General features: G+C 49.3%; 3 protein-coding genes across 3 annotated transcripts; 1 reads left to right on the top strand and 2 right to left on the bottom strand.

The window, feature by feature from the left end:
* Positions 1-2,372: 2,372 nt before the first annotated feature.
* LOC117850699 (hydroxyproline O-galactosyltransferase GALT2) lies at positions 2,373-5,784 on the bottom strand. The gene is made up of 7 exons (XM_034732558.2): positions 4,831-5,784; positions 4,157-4,389; positions 3,759-4,049; positions 3,506-3,634; positions 3,246-3,419; positions 3,059-3,166; positions 2,373-2,973 (listed from the first exon to the last, which is right to left on the bottom strand). The coding sequence occupies exons 1-7, from the start codon at positions 5,654-5,656 to the stop codon at positions 2,767-2,769; spliced, it is 1,968 nt and encodes a 655-aa protein (XP_034588449.1). The 5' UTR covers positions 5,657-5,784; the 3' UTR covers positions 2,373-2,766.
* Positions 5,785-11,251: 5,467 nt separating this feature from the next.
* LOC117848790 (auxin response factor 25) lies at positions 11,252-16,484 on the top strand. The gene is made up of 14 exons (XM_034730327.2): positions 11,252-11,294; positions 11,643-11,755; positions 12,120-12,218; positions 12,294-12,350; positions 12,461-12,616; positions 12,725-12,809; positions 13,162-13,252; positions 13,361-13,525; positions 13,605-13,727; positions 13,800-13,875; positions 14,033-14,180; positions 14,269-15,407; positions 15,640-15,830; positions 15,917-16,484. The coding sequence occupies exons 1-14, from the start codon at positions 11,267-11,269 to the stop codon at positions 16,116-16,118; spliced, it is 2,673 nt and encodes an 890-aa protein (XP_034586218.2). The 5' UTR covers positions 11,252-11,266; the 3' UTR covers positions 16,119-16,484.
* A 2,485-nt stretch (positions 16,485-18,969) lies between these two features.
* LOC117847646 (uncharacterized) lies at positions 18,970-22,246 on the bottom strand. Its single transcript, XM_034728887.2, has 5 exons — positions 21,504-22,246; positions 20,809-20,977; positions 19,757-20,705; positions 19,503-19,584; positions 18,970-19,341 (listed from the first exon to the last, which is right to left on the bottom strand). The coding sequence occupies exons 1-5, from the start codon at positions 21,531-21,533 to the stop codon at positions 19,135-19,137; spliced, it is 1,437 nt and encodes a 478-aa protein (XP_034584778.1). The 5' UTR covers positions 21,534-22,246; the 3' UTR covers positions 18,970-19,134.
* Positions 22,247-25,277: the final 3,031 nt, after the last annotated feature.

Here is a 25,277-nt window from a genome sequence, read left to right on the forward strand (position 1 = left end):
TCGGGTTTAGAGTTTACGTTTTCACAATGAATTAATAAAGACGCTCCCGAACTAGGGCAGTCCCAACTCAGGATTTCCAGGAACACCGTCTATACTGCCATATCAAAAGACATCATGTTTAAAAAAAGTATTAATGTACAGTTCCGTACGAGATACCGTAATAAATTTTTACTCATCTCTCCTCTCACTCTCATCATCATCCCCTTTTCTCTTCTCGTGTACTCCAGCAAACGTCCCCTAGCTGCACCATCCGATGTGCATCCAATGATGCGCAACGCCCCAGGGCATGGGAGCATGTGATGCTACGGGAGCACTAGAACTATTCTCGTTAGGGCAAGGTCTCGCATGATAAGCAAAACCACCAAAGAGGTTTTCTTTCTGTAAAGCTGATTGGTTTAGCAATCACAACTTCAGTCGCCATGAACGGATATAGCAAATTTTGTATCCATGTACATAGTATATGGAGATATATCAAAAGTGGACTTAGGGGGTGTTTGGATACCCCGTGCTAAACTTTAGCACCTGTCACATCGGATTTTCGGATGCTAATTAGGAGGACTAAACCTAGTTTAATTATAAAACTAATTGCACAGATGGAGTCTAATTCGTGAGACGAATCTATTAAGGCTAACTAATCCATCATTAGCAAATGGTTACTGTAGCACCACATTGTTAAATCATGGACTAATTAGGCTTAATAGATTCGTCTCGCGAATTAGACTCCATCTGTGCAATTAGTTTTGTAATTAAACTATGTTTAATACTCCTAATTAGTATCCAAACATCCGATGTGACAGGTGCTAAAGTTTAGCACGGGGTATCCAAACACCCCCTTACATTTGAGAGATGTTGTACTCAATTGTCCAAGAAAACTGCACGAGACACCAAAACACATCAATGTTGTTTTTCATGTACCGTCTCTTCTAGATTCGATTGTTGTCTCCACATTTCTTCGCATTTCTTCGCACTTTTTAAAAAGTTAGATGGTTTGCACCAGATACGTTTCTTTTTAAAAATACTTTACAAGGATGATTTCCCGACCATAACTACCAATTTCCCGACTACCTCTCTAGCTTATCAATCTAGCAAAGTCAATAAACCCTTTATTCCCTTGATGGAGCGGAGAAACTACTTTCATGACTACCTCTTTCTATTTTTTTCAAAACAGTTCTAACGCGAATGCTCAGTTAGTGAGGACACAAACTATTTATATACACATACTCCCTCGTCCCAAATTATAGGTCGTTTTAGCTTTTTTTTATTCATAGATTTTGCTATACACCTATGTATATATTATATCTGGATGCATAGTAAAAATTATGGATTTAGAAAATTCAAAACGACCTATAATTTGGGACTTTGCTATACACCTATGTATATATTATATCTGGATGCATAGTAAAAATTATGGATTTAGAAAATTCAAAACGACCTATAATTTGGGACGGAAGGAGTACATGTTATTTTTATTTTTAGGCATTTTATTAAGTGAGTGGCTTGGTACTGAAAATATTCTAGGTAGAGGCGTATGATAATGAAAATCACTTTATTAATATTTTGTGGTTTAAATAGAGTATCTTTGGTTTCACCTACTCAAAGTGGTTGAACCTATTAAAAAACGATTTATTACTCATTATGGTAGCACGGTTATTTTGTTAAAGTTATGTCGTTTCTACGGTCATGTCACGAGGTGCGTAAATAGTCAATCAAAATGCATGACTTTTACTCTTAGAAAATTGATTTTTTTCAAAGTCAGGCCTGGTTTGGTTCTAGTGACTTATTTTTAGCACCCGTCGCATCGAATGTTTAGATACTAATTAGAAGTATTCAATGTAAACATTTACAAAACTCATTACATAAGTAGAGGCTAAACGGCGAGACGAATCTATTAAGCCTAATTAGTCCATGATTTGACAATGTGTTGCTACAGTAACATTTGCTAATGATGGATTAATTAGACTTAATAGATTCGTCTCGCCGTTTAGCCTCCACTTATGTAATGGGTTTTGTAAATAATCTACGTTTAATACTCCTAATTAGTATGTAAACATTCGATGTGACACATGCTAAAAATAAGCAAAGGGAACCAAACGCCCTCTCAATCACTAGCACAGCAGCTTAAGATCTATGATCAACGGTAAATGAAGGAGATAGGCCCTTACTTTCGTTTCTATTGACATTTGTATGTCCTAAGTTTTTTTTTTTTTTTTTGCAAGCAGCAACATGCAGCGCAGGACATTCTACCGTAGTTAAGCAGCTGCTCTTTAGGATGGTTTTCTTACATCATCTTCAGAAATTGCATTAAGATTCGTGCACTACTGAATGAATGCATAGATATCAATGCCGAAGCACACGCACATAAGATGCGCATATAGGGAAACAGTTTCTCATTCCATTCATGCCGTCATGCTGACTTACTGTCCACCAATAGTGGATACAGATTTGCAGTTTTACAAATGAACTTGCCCCTGTACAAGCAGCCAACGTGGATTCCATTACTCCTCCCTCATCTTTGCATCCACCTCAATGAAGGTGAAGCAGTTGATCACACCCACACACCTATAAATCTCCACACCTATAAATCTCATAAAGATCAAAGAATTGAACATGAGATGTCAAAATGGTTTCTAGGGTTAGTGGATCGGATGGAGCTGAAGCCAAAGGATGCAGTGGAGATCCTGAAATTCTCCTGTTGTACATGATCGTGGGACAAAGGATACCACATGGATAGCCATCTGATTCCACCTGCACCCCTGGAGCGTCGCGTTATCTGTAGTTACAGCACTGTGCTCGGCCGGCTGACAGTTTATCCCAGAGGCATAGCATCTGCCTGGGAGACTGGTAATGTGCCGTGAAGTAGTTATCCACGCAGCCGAACTGGCAGAACCTCCAGCTGTGGATGTACTGCACCGGTGCAGTGGCATTGTAGTCCTCCACCCACATTCCCATGCTCACGTCCTCCATCTTGAACAGCTGCCAGTAGATGATCGCCACTGGGAGGTGTTAGTGGTAGGCGCAGGGCGGAAACAGATGCATTGCAATTCAGAGTAAACCTCACCCTTAAGGAGTGGTTTGCATGCCGGGATGCGATATCTCTTGCAATGTCGATTGAGAGGACATAACCAGGTCCATTGGCGTACGGGGGATACACCGCTTCAGGCCATTCCTGTAGGCATACACTTAAGAGCATATATATGTGTGTAAAAAATTGCAAAACTATGATGTTAACATTGGTGCTAAGGTACCTCATAGGTCACGGCCCATTTGCCCCTTCTTAGAGGCCTGTGCAGGAGATTCAAGTTGCCCAGATAAAGAGGTAAGGTTCTGTTGTAGGTAGTGATTTGTTGCAATACTATATCAAGCCGCACAAAGGTGTCATCATCGCACTTCATGATATAATCCGCAGTAACATTTTGCACCTATATAAAAAAATGGCTGTCACCAGTTGCCGATGCTAGAGGACACATTGGCAATAGCTATTTAACACGAATGTAGGATGACTAACCCCATATTGACAGATCGCAACTGTTTTCAGAACCACCAGCTCATACCGGTCGATAAATGGCAGAATGACTATGTCTCCAAAATATTCTGCTTCCTTCTTTAGTGCTGCGTTTATCTCCTTCCTATGGCTCTACAGAAGAAAACAGGTCAAAGGCTCATCATGTCACTGCTATATCAAGATCCGAATTAGCATAGCCCACACAATGCAAGCATAAGGGATTGGACCATTGTGAAATCATGAGAACTAATCTTACCAGTGCGACAAAGAACCGAGCAACCACATTTCCCAATTGGATCGCTGGAAACTGCATCCAGGTTTTCCTAATAGCCATGCGCTCAGCAAAATGGTTTGTAGCAGAGAGAATGCCAACGAAAAGCTGAATTGGTTCCACTGGAACAGGGCGAGCCTTCCACTTTTCAGACATTTCCAAGACTTGTTGTAGAGAAAAACTAGGATGGGCCCTCGGAAGTGCTGTTGCATACACAGAGTGAACATCTATGCCCCCTGTTACGGCTAAACCTGTAGCATCTTCAAGAGCAAATCCCTGATAAACATTTACAATAAAAAGGAAGCACCCAGTGATTTCTTTGCCAGAACCTCATAGTATCTCTGTGATGCAATAAATTCTTTGGCAATGGAACTGAAATTTACCATCCTATGAGGAAACGAGGCAACATGGCGGCCTCCCACATTGATATGGTATCCTTCAACACCAGCTTGGATAGTGAGAACAAACATCTTGCCCTCTGAAAATGGGAATGGCCATGTCATTTCTGGTTTCTTTGCTCGGCCGATAAACCTGTTGAACCATGAGCTTGTCTTTGTTTCTTTTGATTCAACTATGTCCCGTCTCTGCCATTTCTCACATTTTCTGAATCCATCAACTGCAAAGTCAACAGACTGCAAGGATAAGTACAAACGAAGTAGCCATAACATAGCAGCAGATAACATGACTCGTGAAAATGAAAAAATTGGAATGCATGGCCACTGGTTAATACACATATTGATTCAGCACCTTTGCAGCCTTGCACCAAAGTTTCCATTTTTCAGCCAAAGCCTCCACCGCAAGCAAGAATAGACGCACAAGCCAATTGCCTTAACAGGTGAAAAATTCACAAGTTTTCTGCCTGGAATGATAGGAAACACTGAAGTAGGTGTCTTGACGGCATATTGTTCCATTCAGTTCAGGCTACAAGCTTCTTGACATTTCCCAATAACAGGGTGCTTGCATTTGCATTGTGCAATTAACCATGCCAAGGTTGCTACTTGCATTGTTGTCGTTAATCCGAATTTCGAAACAAAGGATGTTGGAGCGCGTTTCTTACCCTGAGCGTCATCTCTCGAGGGGGTGCCGTCGCAGCGCTGCGCCCTGCCCCACTGCATCCTGAAGCAGGTGTTCATCTCGAGCACTGGCCGGCCGCTCCAGTCCCCGCGCAGCCGCGGGTTGAGGTGCAGTATCCTGGGCGGCTCCTCGCCGTCTGCGGCGCGCAGCCCGCGGAGCTCCACCGCGAACTGCGCCACCATCACGGTCCCGTTGCCCGCGCCGCTCCGCTCCAGCGCCTCGACGTACTCCGGCCGCGCCGCCCGCGGCGTGCCCACCACCGTCACCGCCGACCCGGCCGCCAGCCCGCACGGCAGGAACGCCGCCGCCTCCCCGCCGCCCCCGAGCGCCAGCGAGCCGGGGCACTCCCCCGCGTCGCGGGAGGCGATGGAGTCGACGTCGCCGGCGAACGCGGACGCCTCCTCCCACGCCTTGGCCCCCAGCGCCCACGCCTCGGCGGCCGTGCGCTCTAGCTCCGTGAAGTTCCCCAGCTGGCCCCACCGCCTCCGCCGCCCCCCGCCGGACTCCTGCCGCCGGAGGATCTCGCCGGTGATGCGGCCGTACCCGGACACGGCCGCCGCGGGGCGCGCGCGGGCCCGGGGAGACGCCGGCTGCTCGACCCTCCCCCGCAGCGGCTCGCCCGCGCCCGCTCCCGCGGCGGACAGGCGGCTGACGGCACCCGCGGGCCCAGCGCCGCCGAAGCCGGCGAGCTTGACTGACACGAAGAGTAGGTACGCGAACGCCGCCGCGGCGAGGAGGGGAGCCAGGCGCCGGCGCGCGCGCAGCCGGCTGCCGCCGACGAACACCTCGGAGCTGCGTGCGCGCTTCATGGCTCCGGGGGCGGCGCCGGGTCGCCGGCGAGGAGCGGGTGGGAGTGTTCCCGGACCCGCTAGCGGGCCCGGATCCGAAACGGCGGTGGCGCTTGGCGGGTCTGGGAGGATCCGGGAGGGGGGTGGGACGGACGGGAAGGGAAAGGGAGGGCAGGTGGTTATGCGATAACCATTGCCAACTAGGGCGTTGATGCTGACCTGATTTCAAAAAAGAAAAAAAAAAGGCGTTGATGCTGACCTGGCGGTTACTTAAGACCGTGTCTCGCGGGTGGGGTTTCTAGTGCAGGTTTACGTTAATTAATCACGTGAGTTTAGAGTTAGACGGGTGTTCACTTCGAGTTAATTTGGGCTTTTATTACTGAATTGAGTTTGTGGTTGCCGCACGGCAATCAATTACGATTTAGTTAATAGTCGTCTTCGTTAGATTGTGCACTCGTGTATTTGCTAAGTATATTGTTTAGAAATGATTAGGCGTTTAATTTCTGAAGATATGAATGCGAAAAAAGACCATAATGTAACACTAACGTTCTACTTACATCTTTAAGTACGTGTTGTCCTAATAAGGGAGTACGTGTTGTCCTAACAAGGGAGTGAATTTGATGGCATGCGAACAAAGATATATCGAGTAATAGTTTTTTCTCTTTTATTTTAAAAAAATTGTGATGGCTCGCTTTTGCAATGCATGTTTCGGCAGTACATTTACGGGTGACGAAGTTGGTAGAACGTTTTTTTATAAAGAATATATATATTATATATTGCATAATGCAGGGTTACAAAAGGTTAAGAGGACCTTCAAAGAAGGTGTTGAAAACAAACCAAGTTCGCATCGGGCACGTACACGAGACATGTATTCAACACCAAGGAGTAAAGAAAACATGTATCGCCGAACAGGTCACTGTAGTCAACGTCACCAACACCGGTGAGCAAACCGTTGTAGATCGGCGTGGACAACTTGGGGTGAAAGGGCCTCGCTTGTAGCGTAGGTTAAGGTAGGCCCAGGAACCTTCCATGGAAGACATCTCCGACGAGGTTGTATGTTGAAGGAGCTTGACGTCAGGGTGTAGTAGATGGGCTCAATGGAATCCCGCGGTGACCGACGGAGAGCACGACTGGTGACGATGTTGTCGAAGTTGACGTAGGTCCTGGAGCGCTTGTATGTGTAGTAGCTCCGCTGCACGAGGATGGGTGGCGTTGGAGAGATGGCATGACTGACTTAGGCGAGCTGAAGTCAGCTGCATCGCCAGCAATGGTGGGAAGTCCAGATCCATAGCAAGGACGATAAGGTGGGCGCGAGGCGGATCTAGGCCTGGGCGTGGAGGAGCAGCCTTCCCTCCCTTGAGCAGCTTCTTGCCGAGTCTCGGTGAGGAAGAAGGCTCCAACGGGCAGGGCGACACGGATGGAGGGGGAACAGTATGGAGATGGAGAGGGGATGCGCTGGGATTTATTTTATTGGCACTCACCTCTACCTTTTGGAGCTTCGTGGTACGTGTCGTGGAAACCAGCGACGACAACGAGCGCCACCATAGCGCCGGCAGCTAGGAAGAAGAGGGAGGAAATGCTCATATGAGCAACAGCTGAAAAAAAAAATAAACTAGCCTTGGTTTGCTACCAAAATGTTGGCATGCTAAAGTTTTGGCAAACCAACATTTTGACCACTATTTGGTTTGGTACACAAATTTGCCACATCTCCCATTTATTATACCAAAATATTGGCAAGTTTTTACCCAACTTTTGGCTTGCCAAAATCCTGGAATGCTAAAATTTTGGCTTCAAACCAATCAAGCTCTAGAAACCTATAAACTGTAGCTAGTAAAGGCTTTGGGGCCTCGGGGTGTCTCCTCTCCTTCCGGCCGCCGGCGAGAACGCCGGAGACGGGAGAGGCCACCGAGCGGCACTAGATATTGATGCTCGCTTGGGAAGGAGAAGGGTCCGGCTTTTTTCAAGTTCAAGGAACGTTGATGAACTACGAACATGCCTCAACGGCAGTCAACACCCAACACCAACAAAAATTTCAGCTCAGTGCTGAGCATCGCCGCGGGGTCTTCTCTAGTCAAACGAACGGAAGCGTAAACAACGGAGCCAGTGGGCCCGGGGTGACTGCTGCTGCCAGAAAGACGCGGCCGTCGTCGTCGCTCGCTCCCTCCCTATCAGACCCTGCCAAATAGCAGCTGGCCACGTGTCCCCGGTCGTCACAACACACTGCGCACACGGGCACCGCACATACTGTGAGGCAGTGAGTGGGTCTCATCGTCATCATAATGCCGCCCGTACCTGGGCCGGCCCAACACGGGCTCCTCCTCCCAGCAGCCCACCCAGCAGTATGCAGGCAGTAGCAGCAGTCAGTCCACCTACCCGATGCCCCCGCGGCCCACGCCCGACACGTCACCGCGTCCGGCACTGCACTCCTGTGCCGTCAGCTTCGCAAAAGCCGCCGCAGGTCGCAGGCGCTCCCCGTAGACCCGCCGGCCGCTGCGCGCCGGCCGGGACCCACCGGCGGCCGGCACGCGTGCGTGCTCTGCTCTGCTCGCTCTCGCTCACTGGGCGGCGTCACTGGGCACCGCCGCACGGCGGCCGACGGGGAGCGGCTGCACGCCTGCACTGCACCGGCCAGCCAGGGCCAGACGACGACCCGTCCCGTCGCGCATCGGACGGCGGCTGCTGCGCGGCGCAGCGTCGGGTCCCGTCGTGTCGGCACCGCCGTGTCCCGTCCCCTCGCCCCCGGCTTTCCACGCCCGCCCAGCGACGCGAAGCCCACGCGGTGGCGGGTTGGCATGGTGGGGCCGGCTGGTCAGCGGATGGGAGGAGGCCGGGTAGGCGCGCGGCGAGGTGGGCGCGGCCAGCGAGGCGGGGGGCGGCGGCGTCGGAGCTGGGAGTTCGAGACGAGTCGTCGGGGCGGCGCAGCGCAGCGCACGCAGAAGCGAGCCGAGCCAGACAGACAGGTGGGCCCGGGGGGGGAGTATGCGCGGATGGGAATGAGACGTCTGGGCGGAGGCTTTTATTACGGTCGGTAAGTCGGTAGTTTCAGCAGCGGGTTGCGGGGCCCGTGCCGGTGAAAGTACTCCGTAAAACAGTCAACGCCCCGGCGTGCACTCCACCAGGAGGCGCAGCAGCTCTGCGTGCCCTTGGTCGCCGGCGTCACGGCACGGGCCAGATCGGAGCTCGCCAGCACGGCGACCGGAGAAAGAGTCGACGACGACGACGACGGCAGCAGCTCTGTCGCAGCACTTGCTGTACCGCCACGTAGCACTTGGTCTTCGCTGCGTGCTGCCACGGCTACGGGGTGGCTACCCCTACTGCTGCTACTACTCCAGTAAGTACAAAACTTATTCCTGTAGGACGAAATACTCGTATACAAGTACAAGTACTCGTACAAAGCTTTGGACGGCATGGCTGGGCTTCTGGCTTTACCTGTACTGCACGAGTCGCTTGCTGCCACGCTGGAGGGCAACGCCACCCGTCGATCCCCCGTCGGACGGCCCGGATCAGCCCACCACACGCGCGGCACACGGGTGGCTCGCCATCATCCCAGTGGCCAGTGGGAACGAATCCTCGTACGACGGGAGAGGACCACGGCGCACAGCGAAAATGACTGTGCTGCCCTTCCGCGCACGTGCTCCCGTCGGCTCAGGGCCTTTTGGGCCGTCCGCGCTCCGGAGCGGGCCCGGCACCGGCAGGGGCAAATACTGTGAAATAGGCGACAACGCGAGGGTGTAATGGTCATTTCTTACTTGATTAGTGTTGCCGTCACGAACCGTGTCCCCCTTGTTTCTCTCTGTGCGCGTGGACTCGTACCTGGTTTATTATGCACTTTGTTTTCCCGCGAAAGTTGTTTTTTTATAGATTTATTAATAAGCAATTTGGATTTTTTGTGGGAAATAAGCAATTTTAAATTGGATCAGTGCAAATTGTGTAGAAACAAATAGATACTGTTCTCTCTAAATCGATATTTTATACTGTCTACCAAAAGGATTTGCAAACGTGACATCTGATATTCTAATAGCTGCTTATCTCGAAGATTACTTTTACAAGAAGTTTTCTATCTACATCTGCAGTATGTAATGCCCCCATACGTTGATCAAACAGTTGATCGCGGACATGCGCATGTTTTCAAAGATGTTTTCGTTGGCACTTACTCCTACTTAAATTAGACAACCAGCATTCTATCTAATATACCACATTTGACATCTGATAAGTAGAGCAGCTGGTCTAAATTTCCAATGCCAATCACTCAGTTATTCCATACTCAAGCATATTTAATTATTGCTAAATGACGTGTAGAGCAAACGATTAGTTTATAAATAAATTTAGTGCCTTGTTTTAAACATCATATATTTAAAAGTTATATGAATATTTCACTTGTCAAAATTTGTTGGCCCATATTTTAATATTTACTTGCGGTTGACAGTCACCACTCATCACGGCTAAGAGGGAAAAAACCCACCGTACTAAAAGCGTATAAGCATCCACTTGCAACAGCGGATTCTCTCTAAAATAATCCTCATAGATCCAGTTTTTCTAAGCATAAACCCAGTCAAAACCTTCAAACCCACAGAACAAATTAAATAACCCTTTTCTAAAGAGGATAAAGCGGAAGATATAAATCTACCCTTTTTCCAGATATTTTTTTACTGTTTCCGAGAAGCTCCCCTCTTCCTATTCTTGGCTTCCCCATAAACCGAAAGAAAAAGGCGGAAAGAAAGAAGCACCGCACCCACACCACTCCACTCCCCCCTCCCCCTCCCCGTCCTCGATCCAGCCATGGCGGCCTAGGCCCCCTAGGGTTCCCCGTCAGCCCACACCCAGGCGCCTCACGCCGCTCCCTCTGCTCCAGCCCGGTGGTCGCGCCGCCCGATTCGGCCGCCGGTGGCGAATGGGAGGCCGCGCGGTGCTCGGAGACTGGCGTGACCGCGCGCTGCCGGCGAGGCCGGGGGTTCCCTGAGCTCGGCGGCGGGTTCCCGTGCTCTCGGGGGCGCTCGCGGCGGTGGTGCGGCGCTGCCTGAGGCGGGAGTTTAGGGCGCGGGGCTTGGTCCGGAGGGCCCCGCGCGTGCATTGGGGATTTTAGGCGGCGAGCTGCGGTGGTCTCCCGGTGGAGCGAATTCGTGGGGCTGAAGCTCGGGGAGGAGTGGCCTGCGGCTGCTTCGTGATCTGATGAGCTCGGGGCCGGCGGCGTGCCTCGGTTTCTCCGCGTGTTTGCTCCGTCGGCTGTCGGAAACCCAGCTCCTTGGATCAGGCCGTGCTTGTTTCGGCGCTTTCCGTCGGTTCTTTGGGGAAAGGTTGGAGCTTTGAGGCGGTGCTTGGCGGGAGAGCTCAGCTGTGGGTTCCGGGGCGATGAGGTAAGCAATGCCTCGTGCTTGCCGTGACAGTCCGGGGTTCGGGTAGTGGTTTTCTTCAAACGGAGGTGGCTGCTGCTCCGAGGGAAAGTGGGAGGAGACAGCAGCAGCCTGCAGCAGAGGAAGTGATGTTCTGGGCGCAAGGGAAGCAGGTTGGCGTTGTTGTTGGGAGCATGGTGAGGTGCTGAGGAGGACAGTCGGTCGTCCTCCGGTGCGGTGGAGCTAGGTGTTCTTGTTCCGGGTCGTATTGGTGGTGGAGATGAATCTCTCCCCGTCCAAGATGCCGGAGCCCTCGCCGGAAAGTGATGGTATATCCCGGATCACCCTTTTGGTATCGATTCAGTCCAGAATTTCTCAGCTTGCGTTACTGTCTGCATTGTTTAGTGGATTGTGCAGTGTGTCATTGTGCATTGTGGGTTGATGTTTCCATACAAATTAGCAAAATTGTATGTGCATTATTACATTACATTCATTCATCTTCTTTGCTGATTTGCACAAAAGAAAAAGTTCTTGCATTGCTCGGCTTCACATGTTCTAGTATTATTGACATACACTGAACCTCCACTTGTCTGTAGCCAAGTACAAATAGTAGCTTCACATGAACTCTGCTTTCTGGTTGCTTGCTGTTCCGCTCATGTGTGTTTGGCATTTTGCAGGGGAACAAAGGTGTCTGAACTCCGAGCTATGGCATGCATGCGCTGGGCCCCTTGTGTCCTTGCCTATGGTTGGGAGCCGGGTCGTCTACTTTCCTCAGGGCCATAGTGAGCAGGTCGGTCACTTAGTTTGTGCAGCAGTATCTTGGAATAAACTAGGCATGGCCGAGTTTGTTGACTTCAGGTTTTGCAAACAAGGAATAAAAAGCTTAACTTGTGCTGGTGCCTTTCCGGTTCTTCTGGTTGTATACCAATGGATTCTAAACATAACAGCACCAAAGGTTCCACTGAAAAACTAGTTTGCCCAACTATATCCATAAAAATATTATTATTCAAATAATCAACTTTTTTTAAAGATTGATTCCCTTTGAAGTCATTTTTAAGTAAATTTAGTTTTCTACATTAAATCATTTGTAGAGAATCACTTGTGCTTGTGCCTTTGTGCTTAAGAGGTTCTTTCGTACTTTTATTTTCATGCAGGTTGCTGCATCAACTAATAAAGAAGTTGATGCTCAGATCCCGAACTACCCAAATCTACCTCCGCAGTTAATCTGCCAGCTTCATAATGTCACCATGCATGTGAGTTTGAACTTAATGGATCATCATGTAGTGTTTTAAGAAGGATTATGAAATAATTTATTTGTGCTAATGCAGGCTGATGCAGAGACTGAAGAAGTTTATGCCCAGATGACACTGCAACCATTGAGTCCGGTATTTTACCAATGTCCACTTAGCTTTAATTCGTAATCTGAATTCTCATAAAAGGTTCATTCAGAAGGTATTACAATGGCTATTCATTCATCAAGTGATTCCATGGGCAGGAAGAGCAAAAGGAACCTTTTCTTCCGATTGAATTGGGTGCTGGTAGCAAGCAGCCAACTAATTACTTCTGCAAGACATTGACTGCAAGTGATACAAGTACTCATGGTGGATTCTCTGTTCCGCGCCGAGCAGCTGAGAAAGTCTTCCCCCCACTGGTTTGTCTTTTGAAGACTTTAACTAGAAATTTAATTGCTTTAAGCTTGATATAAGAAATGATTTTGTGGTGTTCTTTTGGAAAAACTAATTTATTTGAGCATCTGCAGGATTTTTCACAACAACCTCCAGTGCAGGAGCTGATTGCAAGAGATCTGCATGACAACGAGTGGAAATTTCGCCACATTTTTCGTGGTATGTACTTAAACTATGGTAGATGATGCAGAGATGGTTATGGTTGATTATGAACAAGGGAATGGAACTTTAATTGTCAATAAGAAAGTGTGAATATGTGTACTGTGCAGGAGTAGCTTCCACTAGTTACGTATATCAAGGTTCCATCTTTTTGCCATCAAGACTAGTGTGATTTGGCTTAGGTAGTTAGGTTAGTATAGTTTATCTGGAAAATGTTGTGTTGATAATGTTTCCTTACCTCCTTTAGCTGTCTTGTAAAGTTGTTGGTACTTCAACTTATATTTCGGGATGTCTTGGCAATTCTTTTTGTATCTTAATTGTGAAATGTTTTGGCCCTGCATGTGTTGTGCAGGTCAGCCAAAAAGGCATCTCCTGACGACGGGCTGGAGTGTATTTGTAAGTGCGAAAAGACTAGTAGCAGGGGATTCTATCATATTTATCTGGTATTTTTCTACTCTTATTTTTTAACTGAACCCCATCCTTCTACTTTTTAAAGTCTCAGAGGTTGCACATGTTGCTGATATGGTAAGACCTTTTTGCTTTTTAATCAGGAACGACAATAACCAACTTCTTTTGGGAATTCGTCGTGCAAATCGTCCACAGACTGTTATGCCCTCGTCTGTGCTATCAAGCGATAGCATGCATATTGGTCTTCTTGCAGCAGCAGCTCATGCTGCAGCCACAAACAGTCGTTTCACTATTTTCTATAATCCTCGGTATGAATACTATGATCATACCATATTATACTTGCTTACCTTGCTTCTGCAATTAATTAACATGGTCATCTTTTGTCAGGGCTAGCCCTTCTGAGTTTGTCATTCCACTGGCTAAGTATGTGAAAGCTGTTTACCACACACGTGTGTCTGTTGGAATGCGATTCCGTATGCTTTTTGAGACAGAGGAATCAAGTGTCAGACGGTGAGTTGAAACTGTGTTCACAGCATGAAAAGTTGAAAATAATGCACACCTTATGGTTGCTTCTTTTTTCAGATACATGGGTACGATCACAGGCATAAGTGATCTGGACTCAGAGCGATGGCCAAACTCACACTGGCGTTCTGTGAAGGTGAATTCATTTGAAAACTGTCATTGGAAAGCATTGTATCTTATTTAGTTCAACTTTCTCTGCCAAATCTTCTGTCACATGCTTTATGTATCCCTTTGTGAGAACATTTTTGCATTTTAATGATGGTTTCTTCCCCTTTGGGTGTGTGATAATGTAGGTTGGTTGGGATGAGTCTACAGCTGGTGATAAGCAACCAAGGGTTTCACTCTGGGAGATTGAGCCATTGACAACCTTTCCGATGTACCCTACTGCTTTTCCTTTAAGACTTAAGCGCCCGTGGGCTTCGGGACTGCCCATGTTCAATGGTAGACTGATTGTTGACCAGAACACCAGTATTCATTGTAACAGTTTTTTTCAGTCTTTTCTCTAACTAATTTCTCTTTATATATGCAGGCGGGAGGAGTGATGAGTTTGCTCGTTATTCTTCTCTCATGTGGCTTCGAGATGGAAACAGAGGGGCCCAGTCTTTGAACTTCCAGGGATTTGGAGTGTCACCATGGCTTCAGCCGAGAATAGATTATCCATTGCTGGGTCTGAAGCCAGATACTTACCAGCAGATGGCTGCTGCCGCACTGGAAGAAATTAGAGGTGGGGATCATTTGAAGCAGACATCTTCTCTATTGCCAGTCCAACAGGCTCAAAATTTGAATGGTGGATTAGATCCTCTGTATGGAAATCCTGTTCTACAGCAGATGCAGTTCCAATCTCAGCAGCCACCCCTGCAAGCTGTGCAGCAAGGTTATGGCCAGAACACAGGCAACTCTGGGTTCCTTCAAAGTCAGCTACAGCAGCTGCAGCTGCAAAAGCAGCAGGAGTCAGCACCACAGCAGCAGCAGCAAACACAGCAAGTTCTGCAACAACAATCTCATCAGGATATGCAACAGCACCTCTCATCTAATTGTCATGATATTACCAATGTAGCTTCTAGCATGTCTGAGGCTGGATCTGCTTCTCAATCACAGTCTTCTTTGCTTCCTGTGTCCTCGTTCTACCAGCAGAACATGTTTGAAGGAAACAGCAGCCCAGGTTTGCATCTGCAAAACAGTTTTCAGAACTTTTCGAGCCAAGAAGCCTCAAACCTTCTTAATCTGCCTCGAAGTGGCCAATTAATGGCATCAGAGGGATGGCCTTCAAAAAGGTTGGCTGTGGAACCCCTTGCTAATCTTGAAGCTCAATCTGTGCAGCACAAGCTTGAGAAAGTGAGTCACCAGAGTAATGTGTCTCACATTTCTGGCACATTGGCACCACTATCAGCAAGAGATGGTTCTAGTGCCCAGGCACTTGGTACAAATGTTCAGAGTCACCTGCTTTCTTCATCATTTGCAATCCATGATGGCATGACAACTGTCAGGAGTGGTGGTGTTGGCAGTGGAACTGATGCGATAACCATAGCTTCATTAAGATATAGTGATGTGAATTTGCTACCTGAAAACTCCTTAGCAACTTCCAGTTGTTTGGGTGAATCAGGAACCTTCAATTCTCTTGATGATGTTTGTGGCGTGAACCCATCACAAGGTGGAACCTTTGTGAAGGTATGTATTTCCTACTTGCTGTATATTCCTTTAAACTGATAAGAGAGCTTGTGAAGTTGGTAGCTGCAATAGACTTCACTTTATGGAGTCAAAAGACCATTTTTAGTGGGTTGATGGTAGCCAAGCAGTCAATTACATGTTAAAGTTCTGTACTTTAGAATGCGCATTAGATGCTTGGATTAACAATCACATCCTTTTGATGACTTCTGTTGCCTTTTTATTTCCACCCTAGGTTTACAAATCAGGGTCCCTCGGGAGATCGCTCGATATCACCAGATTCAGCAGCTACTACGAGTTACGTAGCGAGCTCGAGCGATTATTTGGTCTTGAAGGCCAACTGGAGGACCCTGTAAGATCAGGCTGGCAGCTTGTATTCGTCGACCGGGAAAATGATATTCTTCTCGTCGGCGACGACCCGTGGCAGTACGTACATCCAGAACTATGCTCCTCTTCTGTTCTGTCTGAATTTTCACTCAACTAACAATGATCGTCGGATGCACAATTTCCAGGGAGTTTGTGAATAGCGTGTGGTGCATAAAGATCCTCTCGCCACAAGACGTGCAGCAGATGGTCCGTGGCGGGGACGACCTTCTGTCTACACCTGGAGCAACGATGCTACAGAGCAGTGTGGCTTGCGATGACTATTCTGCAGGCCACAGCATGCAGAACCTCACCGGCAGCATTGCACCTGTGGTTCCCCTAGACTACTGAGATGAAGACCGGAATCCAAACCAAACCAGCAATTCGGCATCGCAGGATTGCCATCCGCTAGTCACCGCATTTCCTGTGGTCTTCTCTCTAGTCCCGTTCGCTCGCGAGGAATAACCTAGTCGTTAGTATAGCTAGATATGATCCATTGTATCACTATGGTAATGGACATGTTTTATGATAGCTGGTGTAGCTATGCGATAGCCCTAGCCTAAGCTCTAGATGGCAGGCAAGAATTGCTCTATGGAAGTATGAATGCAGGCACTCACTGTAGAGGTGACCTAGCCCTGTAGCTATATACATATATCATATCTAAAACTGATGGTTCCATGTGGAGCCTAAACCATTCAAACCTGTCGCCTTCCTCAATTTTCCCCCTCAAATTGCGGTAGTTTTATATTGCTGCATGTCAACCAAGTCAAAATTTTGCCCTGTTTATAGCTCAGCAGTGTGTGACCTGTTATTCTGCCTGGATTCATGCCAATTTGCATCATTGCATGGTTTATGGAGAGTGGTGGTCATGTGCTAGGGCTAAAATCATAGTTCCATAGAATCAGGGTGTAGTATAGGAGACAGGTACCCTTTTTATGTGGGGTCATTTAGCTTCTTGTTAGATCCATGTGGTGCCATTTGTTTGGATGCGGGGTACTAAACTTTAGGAGAGGTCACATCGGATGTTCGGATGCTAATTAGGAGGACTAAACATGAGCTAATTATAAAACTAACTGCAGAACCCCTATACTAATTCGTGAGACGAATCTATTAAGCCTAATTAATCCATCATTAGCAAATGGTTACTGTAGCACCACATTGTCAAATCATGGACTAATTAGGCTTAATAGATTTGTCTCGCGAATTAGACTCCATCTGTGTAATTAGTTTTGTAATTAGACTATATTTAATACTCCTAATTAGGATCCAAACATCTGATGTGATGGGTACTAAAATTTATAGGGGAGTATCCAAACACCTCCTAAGAATGTTGGACTCAAACTGTTGAAGGGAGAATCTCTGAAATTTCCCTGCAGCTGAAGCAGAGCAATTTATTGGATGATGATTTTACTATTGCTTGGATTGAAAACTTTTGGGTCACGTGGATACCAATTAGAAAAACTAAATATGAAGTAATTATAAAACAATTACCGTGGCTAATTCGCGAGACAAATCTACGAAGCCTAATTAATTCATGACTAACACATATTTACTGTAGCATCACATGATCAAATTATGTATTAATTAGGATTAATAGATTCATCTCGCAAATTAACCTTCATTTATGCAATTGATTTTATAATTAACATATATTTAATACTCTAAGAATTAGAATATAAACATTCAAGGTGACAGTACACCTTTAGTCATGAACAGGCCCTAACAACATCTACGGCAACAAGCGCCACATTTCTCACAGCTCGCATCATCTCTTCAGCAGGATGACGGGAGCTTAGTACTGAACTTAATTTAGTTGGGTATTGGAGCTCGCCGGAGGGCGGCGGAGAGTCCGGCGAAGCAGCGCGGCGGCCGGCGGGACGACGACAGGGCGGCGAAGCGCTAGGTCCCATTCAACTGCTCCATGGTATTGGGCCTCCCTTGCTTAATCTCAACCGTCGGTTGAGGATTGAACGGCTCACAGCTACCTGAAATACCGTCCACCCCCTGGCCGCGGCGAGCGGAGACCAAGTGGCCAACGCCTCCCGCCGGCAGCTGCGACGTGGCGAGGGAAGCCATGGAGAGGAGCAGAGAGCCTTCTCGTCCCTACCAGCAGCGGCGTCAGCGGCAGGCACCTCGCAGAGGTAGTGGATGGTGCCGGTGGTGACCGGTGAGGTCGGAGGAGCAGAGCGAACGGTGGGCGTCGCCGCGTCGGGTGTCGCTCGGGAGGAGGGGCCGACCCCGCCACGCTTGGTGCGCTGCGTTCACGCGGCGAGCGAGGTAGGAGGCGGTGCAGATCATGGCGCCGGAGGGCGGCGGCGAGGCTGGCGAAGCAGAGCGGCGGGACGACGAGAGGGCGGTGGAGCGCCCGGTGCTTTCAACGGCCCGTTTGTTAAATCACAACCGTCGGCTGAGAATCAAACGGCTCGCAGGTACCTGGGGGTGGACGGTAAATGGAATACCGTCCACCCCCGTGGTGGCGGCGAGGGCCGAGGGGAGGCCAACGCCGCCCGCCGGCCAGCCGCGAGGCGGCGAGGGAAGCCATGGGAAGGAGCCGAGAGCCTCCCCACCCCTATCAGCAGCGGCGCCGCGCGACAGACGCCTCACAATCCCGGAGCAGCGTCAGCCTGTGTGCAAGCCAGGTAGGAGGAGGTGCAGCGCACGGCGTCAGCCTGTGTGCACGCCGGCCTGTGCAGGGGAAGCCATGAGCCCACCGCCATCGCAAGTCCAAGTCCAAATCCTTGTGGAAGCCTTGATGGTAGCTTTTCCAGGAATTACAAGTTGGGCATCAGATCAGGTTGACAGTAAGCACTAAGCAGAGTTTCGGATAGAACAGTTATTGTTGGCCTGGTCTCAGAGATTGCTGCAAATTGAGTGACAAGCGTAGCAACTGAACAATTCCTGAAACCTGCCTGCTCTCAGAGATTCAGAGTTCAGACAACGCAAGAGCAGAGTTTATGAAGAAGCGAACAAGATGCGAGAGGGATGTTGATTCAGAATTTACTCTAAATTCTCTTGGCATCCTTGTGTACAACAAACTGGGCGAGGGGTTTCTCTTTGCTTCTGTAATGCTGAGCAGTCAAAACAAGAGACTGTCTTAACACATCAGGTCTAGATGAGCTAGCTGCAGCACCAAGTTCAGCAAGAGCATGTCACAACTCACAACTCACAGGGCAGTTGGCAATGGCATCCACACCACAACAAATAGCTCAATTGTGCAGAAGCACACAGCATGTGACAGATTTGACGATGGTTTCATGTACAAAGCTGATGCCATGATGCTGTCCCGTCCCCAAGCATTCATCTGACAGAGAGTTCGGGACCTTCAGGGTTCAGTTATCTGCACCAACGGGAGGAAGCCCGGCGCCGATCACAGGAACCATGCGCAGCACCGCCGGAGCCGGCACGGCTCACGGCCGGTCTTGCGGATGCGCTCCACCTCCCGCGCCAGCCGGGCCGCCTGCCGGCTCCGGCGAGCCTCCACCCTCGCCTGCTTGCCCTCCGCCTTGTGGCTCAGGGCGGACAGCCTCTTGGCCAGGTCCTGCTTCGCCCGGGCTTTCATCTGCTCAGCCTGCGCCTGAAACACAAGGTGGTTGCGCAATTCAGTCTGTCAGGGCCATCGATGTTACACTGAACAATGCAGCACTTTTCTTTTGTGATCACTTGTTGGTGAATAATGCAACAATATCGGTCATTTAGACAATGAAAAAGTTCAGAAACCGAAACACTGAAACTGACCTCAGCCTGCCTCAATTTGGCTTCAAATTTGGATTTCTGGCAACTCTCCCATTCCTGTATCTCCCCCTCCTTCCTCTTGTATCTGCAGCATCAGACACGATAGACGATTCAGAAGTCAATTATAGAAGCAGAACAGTTCACGAACTATTCCCAATTTACGAACATCGACTTATTTTCGGAAAAACATCGATTTAAGCGTTTTCGATGAAATTCCCAATTCCCAATTTTTTTTTCAAAAAACAAAAATGGCACACCTTGAGGCGAGTTTACACTTCTTGGACTCTTCCCAGGCGTTGGCGCGCGCTTCGAACTCCTTCCTCTTGATATCCTCGTCGATGTCTACGGTGCTCTCCTCCGGCGACGCGGCGGCATGGGCGGCGAGAAGGCCTTCCTCTTTGCTGGCCCAGGACGCGATGTTCATCTTGCCCAGCTGCAGCCCGAGCGCGGCGATCTCCCGCCGCGTCCTGAGCCGGAGCTCCCGCTCCGACGCGGAGGAGGACGCCGACGCGCTGCCGCCACCCCTCGGGCTGGACGGCACCGAGCAGAGCGGGCTGAGCGACGGCGTGGCGGCGCCGGCGGGGGTGCCGCTCCGCGACTGCTCCTGGCTCGCTATCGGCGTCATCTCCGTCCCGACGTCCCGCATCGACACCGACACCGACGCCGCCGCGCCCGCCGACGAGAAACGGAGCCTCTTGTGGGGCGGCTTGCTCGCCGGCCCGCTCACCGACGACGGCGACGAGGACTTGGACGACAGCTCGGTCATCGCGCTGACGGCGCCACCGCCGCCGCCGCCGCGGGAGCTCTGGCTGTCGCAACAAGCGCCGGCGCCAGCCTTCGACGCCGCGGACTCCGGCGCGACGCGGCCGCCGCCGGTGGTGCCGTGCGGCGACGCGGCGGCGGCAGGCTTCTTGGAGAAGATGGGGTTGGAGTGCACGACGTGCCGCCCCGCGATCCACTTCTCCGCGTCGTTCCACTTGGACGGCACCTGCCGGAAGAACGGCCCGGACACGGCCACCGCGGGCGGCGGTGGCGGCTGTAGGGCCGCCCTCTCCTCCTTGTAGAACTCGAAGTTGCCGCCGGCGCCGCCGTTCTCGATCCCGCTGTCGCAGCCGCTGCCACTCCCGCCGCCGCCGCTGCGCGCTGCCCTGCCGTGGCTGGCGTTGGAGCGCGACCGGGACGAATCCGACCGGTCCTTTGGGTACTCTGCAGGCGATCCAGTAGCTCATGTAAATCAGAAATTCAGAATGAATTGCACAACGCTGATGATTGCAAAGATGAATATTTTTTAACCATAAGAGAAACGCACCTTCGTCGAGCTCTTGAGGCAGGAGGCTGTTCTTGGGGTGGTCTGCCTCGTCGTCGTGTTCGAGCCTCGACGGCGACGCCCGCGGCGACTTGCGAGTGGCCTCGTCCTTGTTGCCGCCATGGGAGCCCAGCAGCTTCATCCTGAGCTTGGTTGGAGATACGACACCCATCTGCATCCAGGATCGATCGCACAAGACCAAGGATTTTAACACCAGGAGGGATGGGTAAAAATTTTGGTTTCCAAGGAATAATCACGCCACTAGAACACAGCACTACCAATTCTTTACGTGGTCAAACGCGCAGTTACCGAGGCATTGGAAGCGATTTGATCAGAGAGAATCAAGGAAAGCTGTAAAACGTAGTAGTATTCAATTGCTACTAATAAGTACTAAATGTCATTTTAAATAGCTGCTAAATTTGCGGCTTGCTGCTGCAAATAACACTATCAGCTGGATTATACTGCTACAGTACAGCAAGAGCTGTTTGACCCAACCTCAACCACAACAAAAATGATCACTGCAAGTTTCAAGTGAACCACTGAAGGAATTTAACTGAAGAAAGAACGGATAAGTTTGAAGCACAAGTATCACCGCCATACTATCAAATCACCTAGTAATCTTACAGTGTGCAAGCAGAGCCAGGCGAAATGATGAGAGCATGGAACCAATGGTGAGCTGCTGATGGTTCGTGCGTTACCTGGACTTTGTGTATCCTCTCATACCCCATTGCCACCCGGTCAGTAGTTAGCGCGCCTCTCCGACTCTCCTCGTCTTCTCCCAGTGAGAGCTCTGAGCTCCAGCAGCGAAATGGAGGTGGTGGAGGAGGAGGAGCGCCAGCGAGAGGTTGCGGGCGAGGTCCTTGCTCAAGGGAAGGGAAGCTCCCCAAATGGAGAGTGACTGGGCGTGGAAGAGAGTTTTATATTCAGAGGAGGGAGGGAAACGGAGAGAGACACACAGAGCACGAGCACGTCGCCATCGGAGACGACGCCGGGGCTCGCCGGGCGTGCGGGATCGAGTGCGGGGCCACCACGGGGCCCGCTCCTCGGTGTGCCTCCGTTCCCCTTTGCTCGGGCCGTGTGGCGGGAGAACGAGTACACGACTGCACGAGCGTTTCGATGGGTTATTACGAAGATTCAGTCGAAATTCGACAGAGATCATGAGTCCAAACCGTCAAATTCGACCGAGATCATGAGTCCAAATCCTGCGTTTAAATTTTGCTATGCTTGTTCATCCTGTTCCTTGTTCGATGCGCACCCATTGCATCGTCGTTCCCGAGGAGCGTCACAGATTCAGGCTCACCTCCACACGGAACCAACCCATCCACGTTCGTTCAAAACAAAATCAATTCAAACCGGCAAATTCCTGCGGCTTCTTTACGGCCTGTCCCTCCTCGGATTTCAAGCTCTTCACACTGCCCCGCTGCCAGTTCCACAGTAGCCTACTCCTACTATTACTATCAGGCTATCGCCATGGATGTTACGTGCGGTCAAGGCCCTGCCTCACTGCCTCCTCCTGTACTTCACACGTTGCGTTGCATAGAAACCTTTTTCTTTTCTGTTCTTTCCTTTTCTTTTTACTGCTCCATCTGCCGCCATGGATTCGACAGGTCCAGTACGTGCTAGTTCACCGTACCACTATTCCAAACAGTCCATGATATTTCGGTGATATGATGTGCAGAGTCCTGTGATCGCAAGTCACGGCAACAGTTTCTTCAGTCAATGAATATTGCTCCCCGTCGATCTCCATTCAAAAGAATTCACCTCATGACTGCTGCTTGCACGACATCTTGACTTTTGAGTTCGAAGGACACAGGTAGAGTGGTAGATAAAGCAAGATTGCTAAATTCACTACAAGTTGCAAGAACAACACCTGATTTTTTTTAAAAAAAAACATGTTTCAAACTCTCAATCTTTCCCTCCTACCCACCCTACCCTATCCAGCACCACACCCCATGCACGCTTGCACGCATTGCATGCAGGCCCAAGAAAAAGCCACGAGGAAAGGGAAGGGAGAGAAGGCTCCAAAGCCCAAACCCCAACAACAGGAGACGAGAGCAAGAACCCTAAAAAACAATGGAGCCACAACACAAATCCAGCTTTGTTAATTCGTTTTGCTCCTCCTCAGAGGACACAACAAACACAATGCAAGGCCACACCTCTCCTTGGATTTGCCAAAGTTATCAGCTCAGCTCATGTCCTCACCACACACCCCTGCCTGCATCTGTCCACCAAACCCATTTTCTGTCTCCTGGACATTTTTTTCTACTGTGGATTGTAGTATGTAGGCCTCACACACACAGAGGCCCCTGTGCATGGTGTCTTGTCCTGACGTTTCTAGTTAGCCTCACCAATGTGTAGTTTAGCCTCACAGTTGTTTAGTTTAGGTTTTTGAGGTCACATTGCCCTATGCTTGATGTCATCCTTATGCAGATGCCCCTGTAATCTAAGGCCTTGTTTAGTTCCCAATTTAGGAGTGGCAAAATTGGCATTTTGCCATAAATGCGCAACTGTAGCGTTTCGTTTGTATTTGTGAATTATTGTCCAAATATTGACTAATTAGGCTCAAAAGATTCGTCTCGCAAAATACATCAAAATCGTGCAATTAGTTTTTGATTTCGTCTACATTTAGTACTCCATGCATGTACCACAAGTTTGATGTGATGGGGAATCTTCTTTTTGCATAGTGTCAAAGTTGGGAGTTTGGAGGGAACTAAACATGACCTAACACTGATCGTCTGCTTTTGCAATCCAACTCCAAGGATGACAAGATTCCACCAGCAAGCTCTGCTTTCAACTTGGAGTTGTTGATTTGCCAAGGGAATTCCAATTTGTCCCTGTCTCATCTCTCACGCGTTGCTAAATTTTGGCGCCAACTGCACATTTCAAATGGCAGGACCCCACTAGGGCGTGCAAGTGCTTCTTCTCCTATGCCACTAGCTAGAAGCATAGAAAGACCATTTTCTACAGGGTGTAGATCTTAGGATGCTATTGCAACGCTTTTAAGGATGCTATGTATGATCATTCCAAAGCTGCCATGCCCTAATATATGAGGTGTGTCCTTTGATGCTAATGCTAGATTGACAGTAATAACAAATGTTTGGATGTGATCATGACTTTTGGTGCAGCAGCAGTGCAGGGTAGCTACTACTAGCTAGGGTTCTTTCTGCGGCTTTGCTTGCAATCCAAGAGAAAGGCCTGCAAAAGGTGTACCAGCACCTCTCATTGTGGCACACCACACATGTTGGAAACCCCACTCAATCTAGCTGCAATGTTGCAGGGTTGCATTGCGGCAACAAATGTGATGTGAGGTGGCTGGTGGCGGCAGCAGAGGCAGCAGCAGCAATACTGCAATAGGACCAGGATTCAAGGCTGATAGTTTTTTGCCCTTTTTGAATGTTGAATGGAGTGGATTGGATTCTTGCAGTGGCTGAAGAAGACACAAGAAAGTTTGTGTCCAAGGACTCCATATGCAAAGCATGAAGGCAGGCAAAGAACAAGAGCCGTGAATGTTTAGCAGTAGTAGTGGACAAGTGGTAAGTGGTAGCATGAGGAGCAGTAGAAAGTTGCTGGTAGCTTTTTTTCTATCAGTGTTGGAGGTTTGGAACTGACGATAAAAACTTTGGTTACTGCTCGCTGTGCTGATTCAGACGTCAGAACTAGTTCCAGGTAAACAGACGTCGACGGCAACCATCAGTCACTGACTCATTGTATAGAGAGGGAAAAAAAACTTTTTTTAGCTGCCAGAACTAAAGAACAAACCCACTGACGATAGGAAGACACTCACGGTCACGGGCCAAGATCTTGTGACCTGAAAACGTGACGCCGGCCAGGCCAGGCTCTTTCCGGTCAATGCTCTGCATCATCATCATCATCAGCTCTGCGTTGATGCGCTTCACGAAGAGGCATATGCTGACATGTTCCATCCATGTTTCTTTCATGTGCCTGCAACACCGAGAAGAGAAGAAACTCCATCCATCCATGGCGACCTGTGAATCGCAGAAGGAAGAAAGGGAGAGCGAAGAGCAAGCCAGAAGAGAAAAGGCCACCCAATCCAAGGACGAACACGAGGCTGGCATGGCTACAGTGGATGCAGCAAGTCAAGACATATGGATCTCTCGGAAGTGACGCGTCCTTGTCGTCTGCATCGGCGGCGTAGTAGGTTAGGCTTTGCTAGCCGTAGTAGGTTGCTGCAGCGGCACACCTCCTCCTGACTAGTAGCTCTGGCCTGGCAGCATCTTGACCACCATAGTTGAAGAGGGTGTGCTGCAGTAGAATCGATCAGCAACAGGCTTCGACTTTTGACTGCGACTTTTTGAATGTGGATGGACTGGATCAGCAAAGAGGGCCTCTGGGTCTCCTCCGTTAAAACCGATGATGATCCATCTTCATCATCACCATTCATGAATCATTCTTTTTCAAAAAAAAGAAAACATTCACGAATCATGACAGAGTAGCTCCAAGGTTTTGCTGTG

The sequence above is a fragment of the Setaria viridis genome, chromosome 3 (genome assembly GCF_005286985.2).
Source record: "Setaria viridis chromosome 3, Setaria_viridis_v4.0, whole genome shotgun sequence".
NCBI lineage: Eukaryota > Viridiplantae > Streptophyta > Magnoliopsida > Poales > Poaceae > Setaria > Setaria viridis.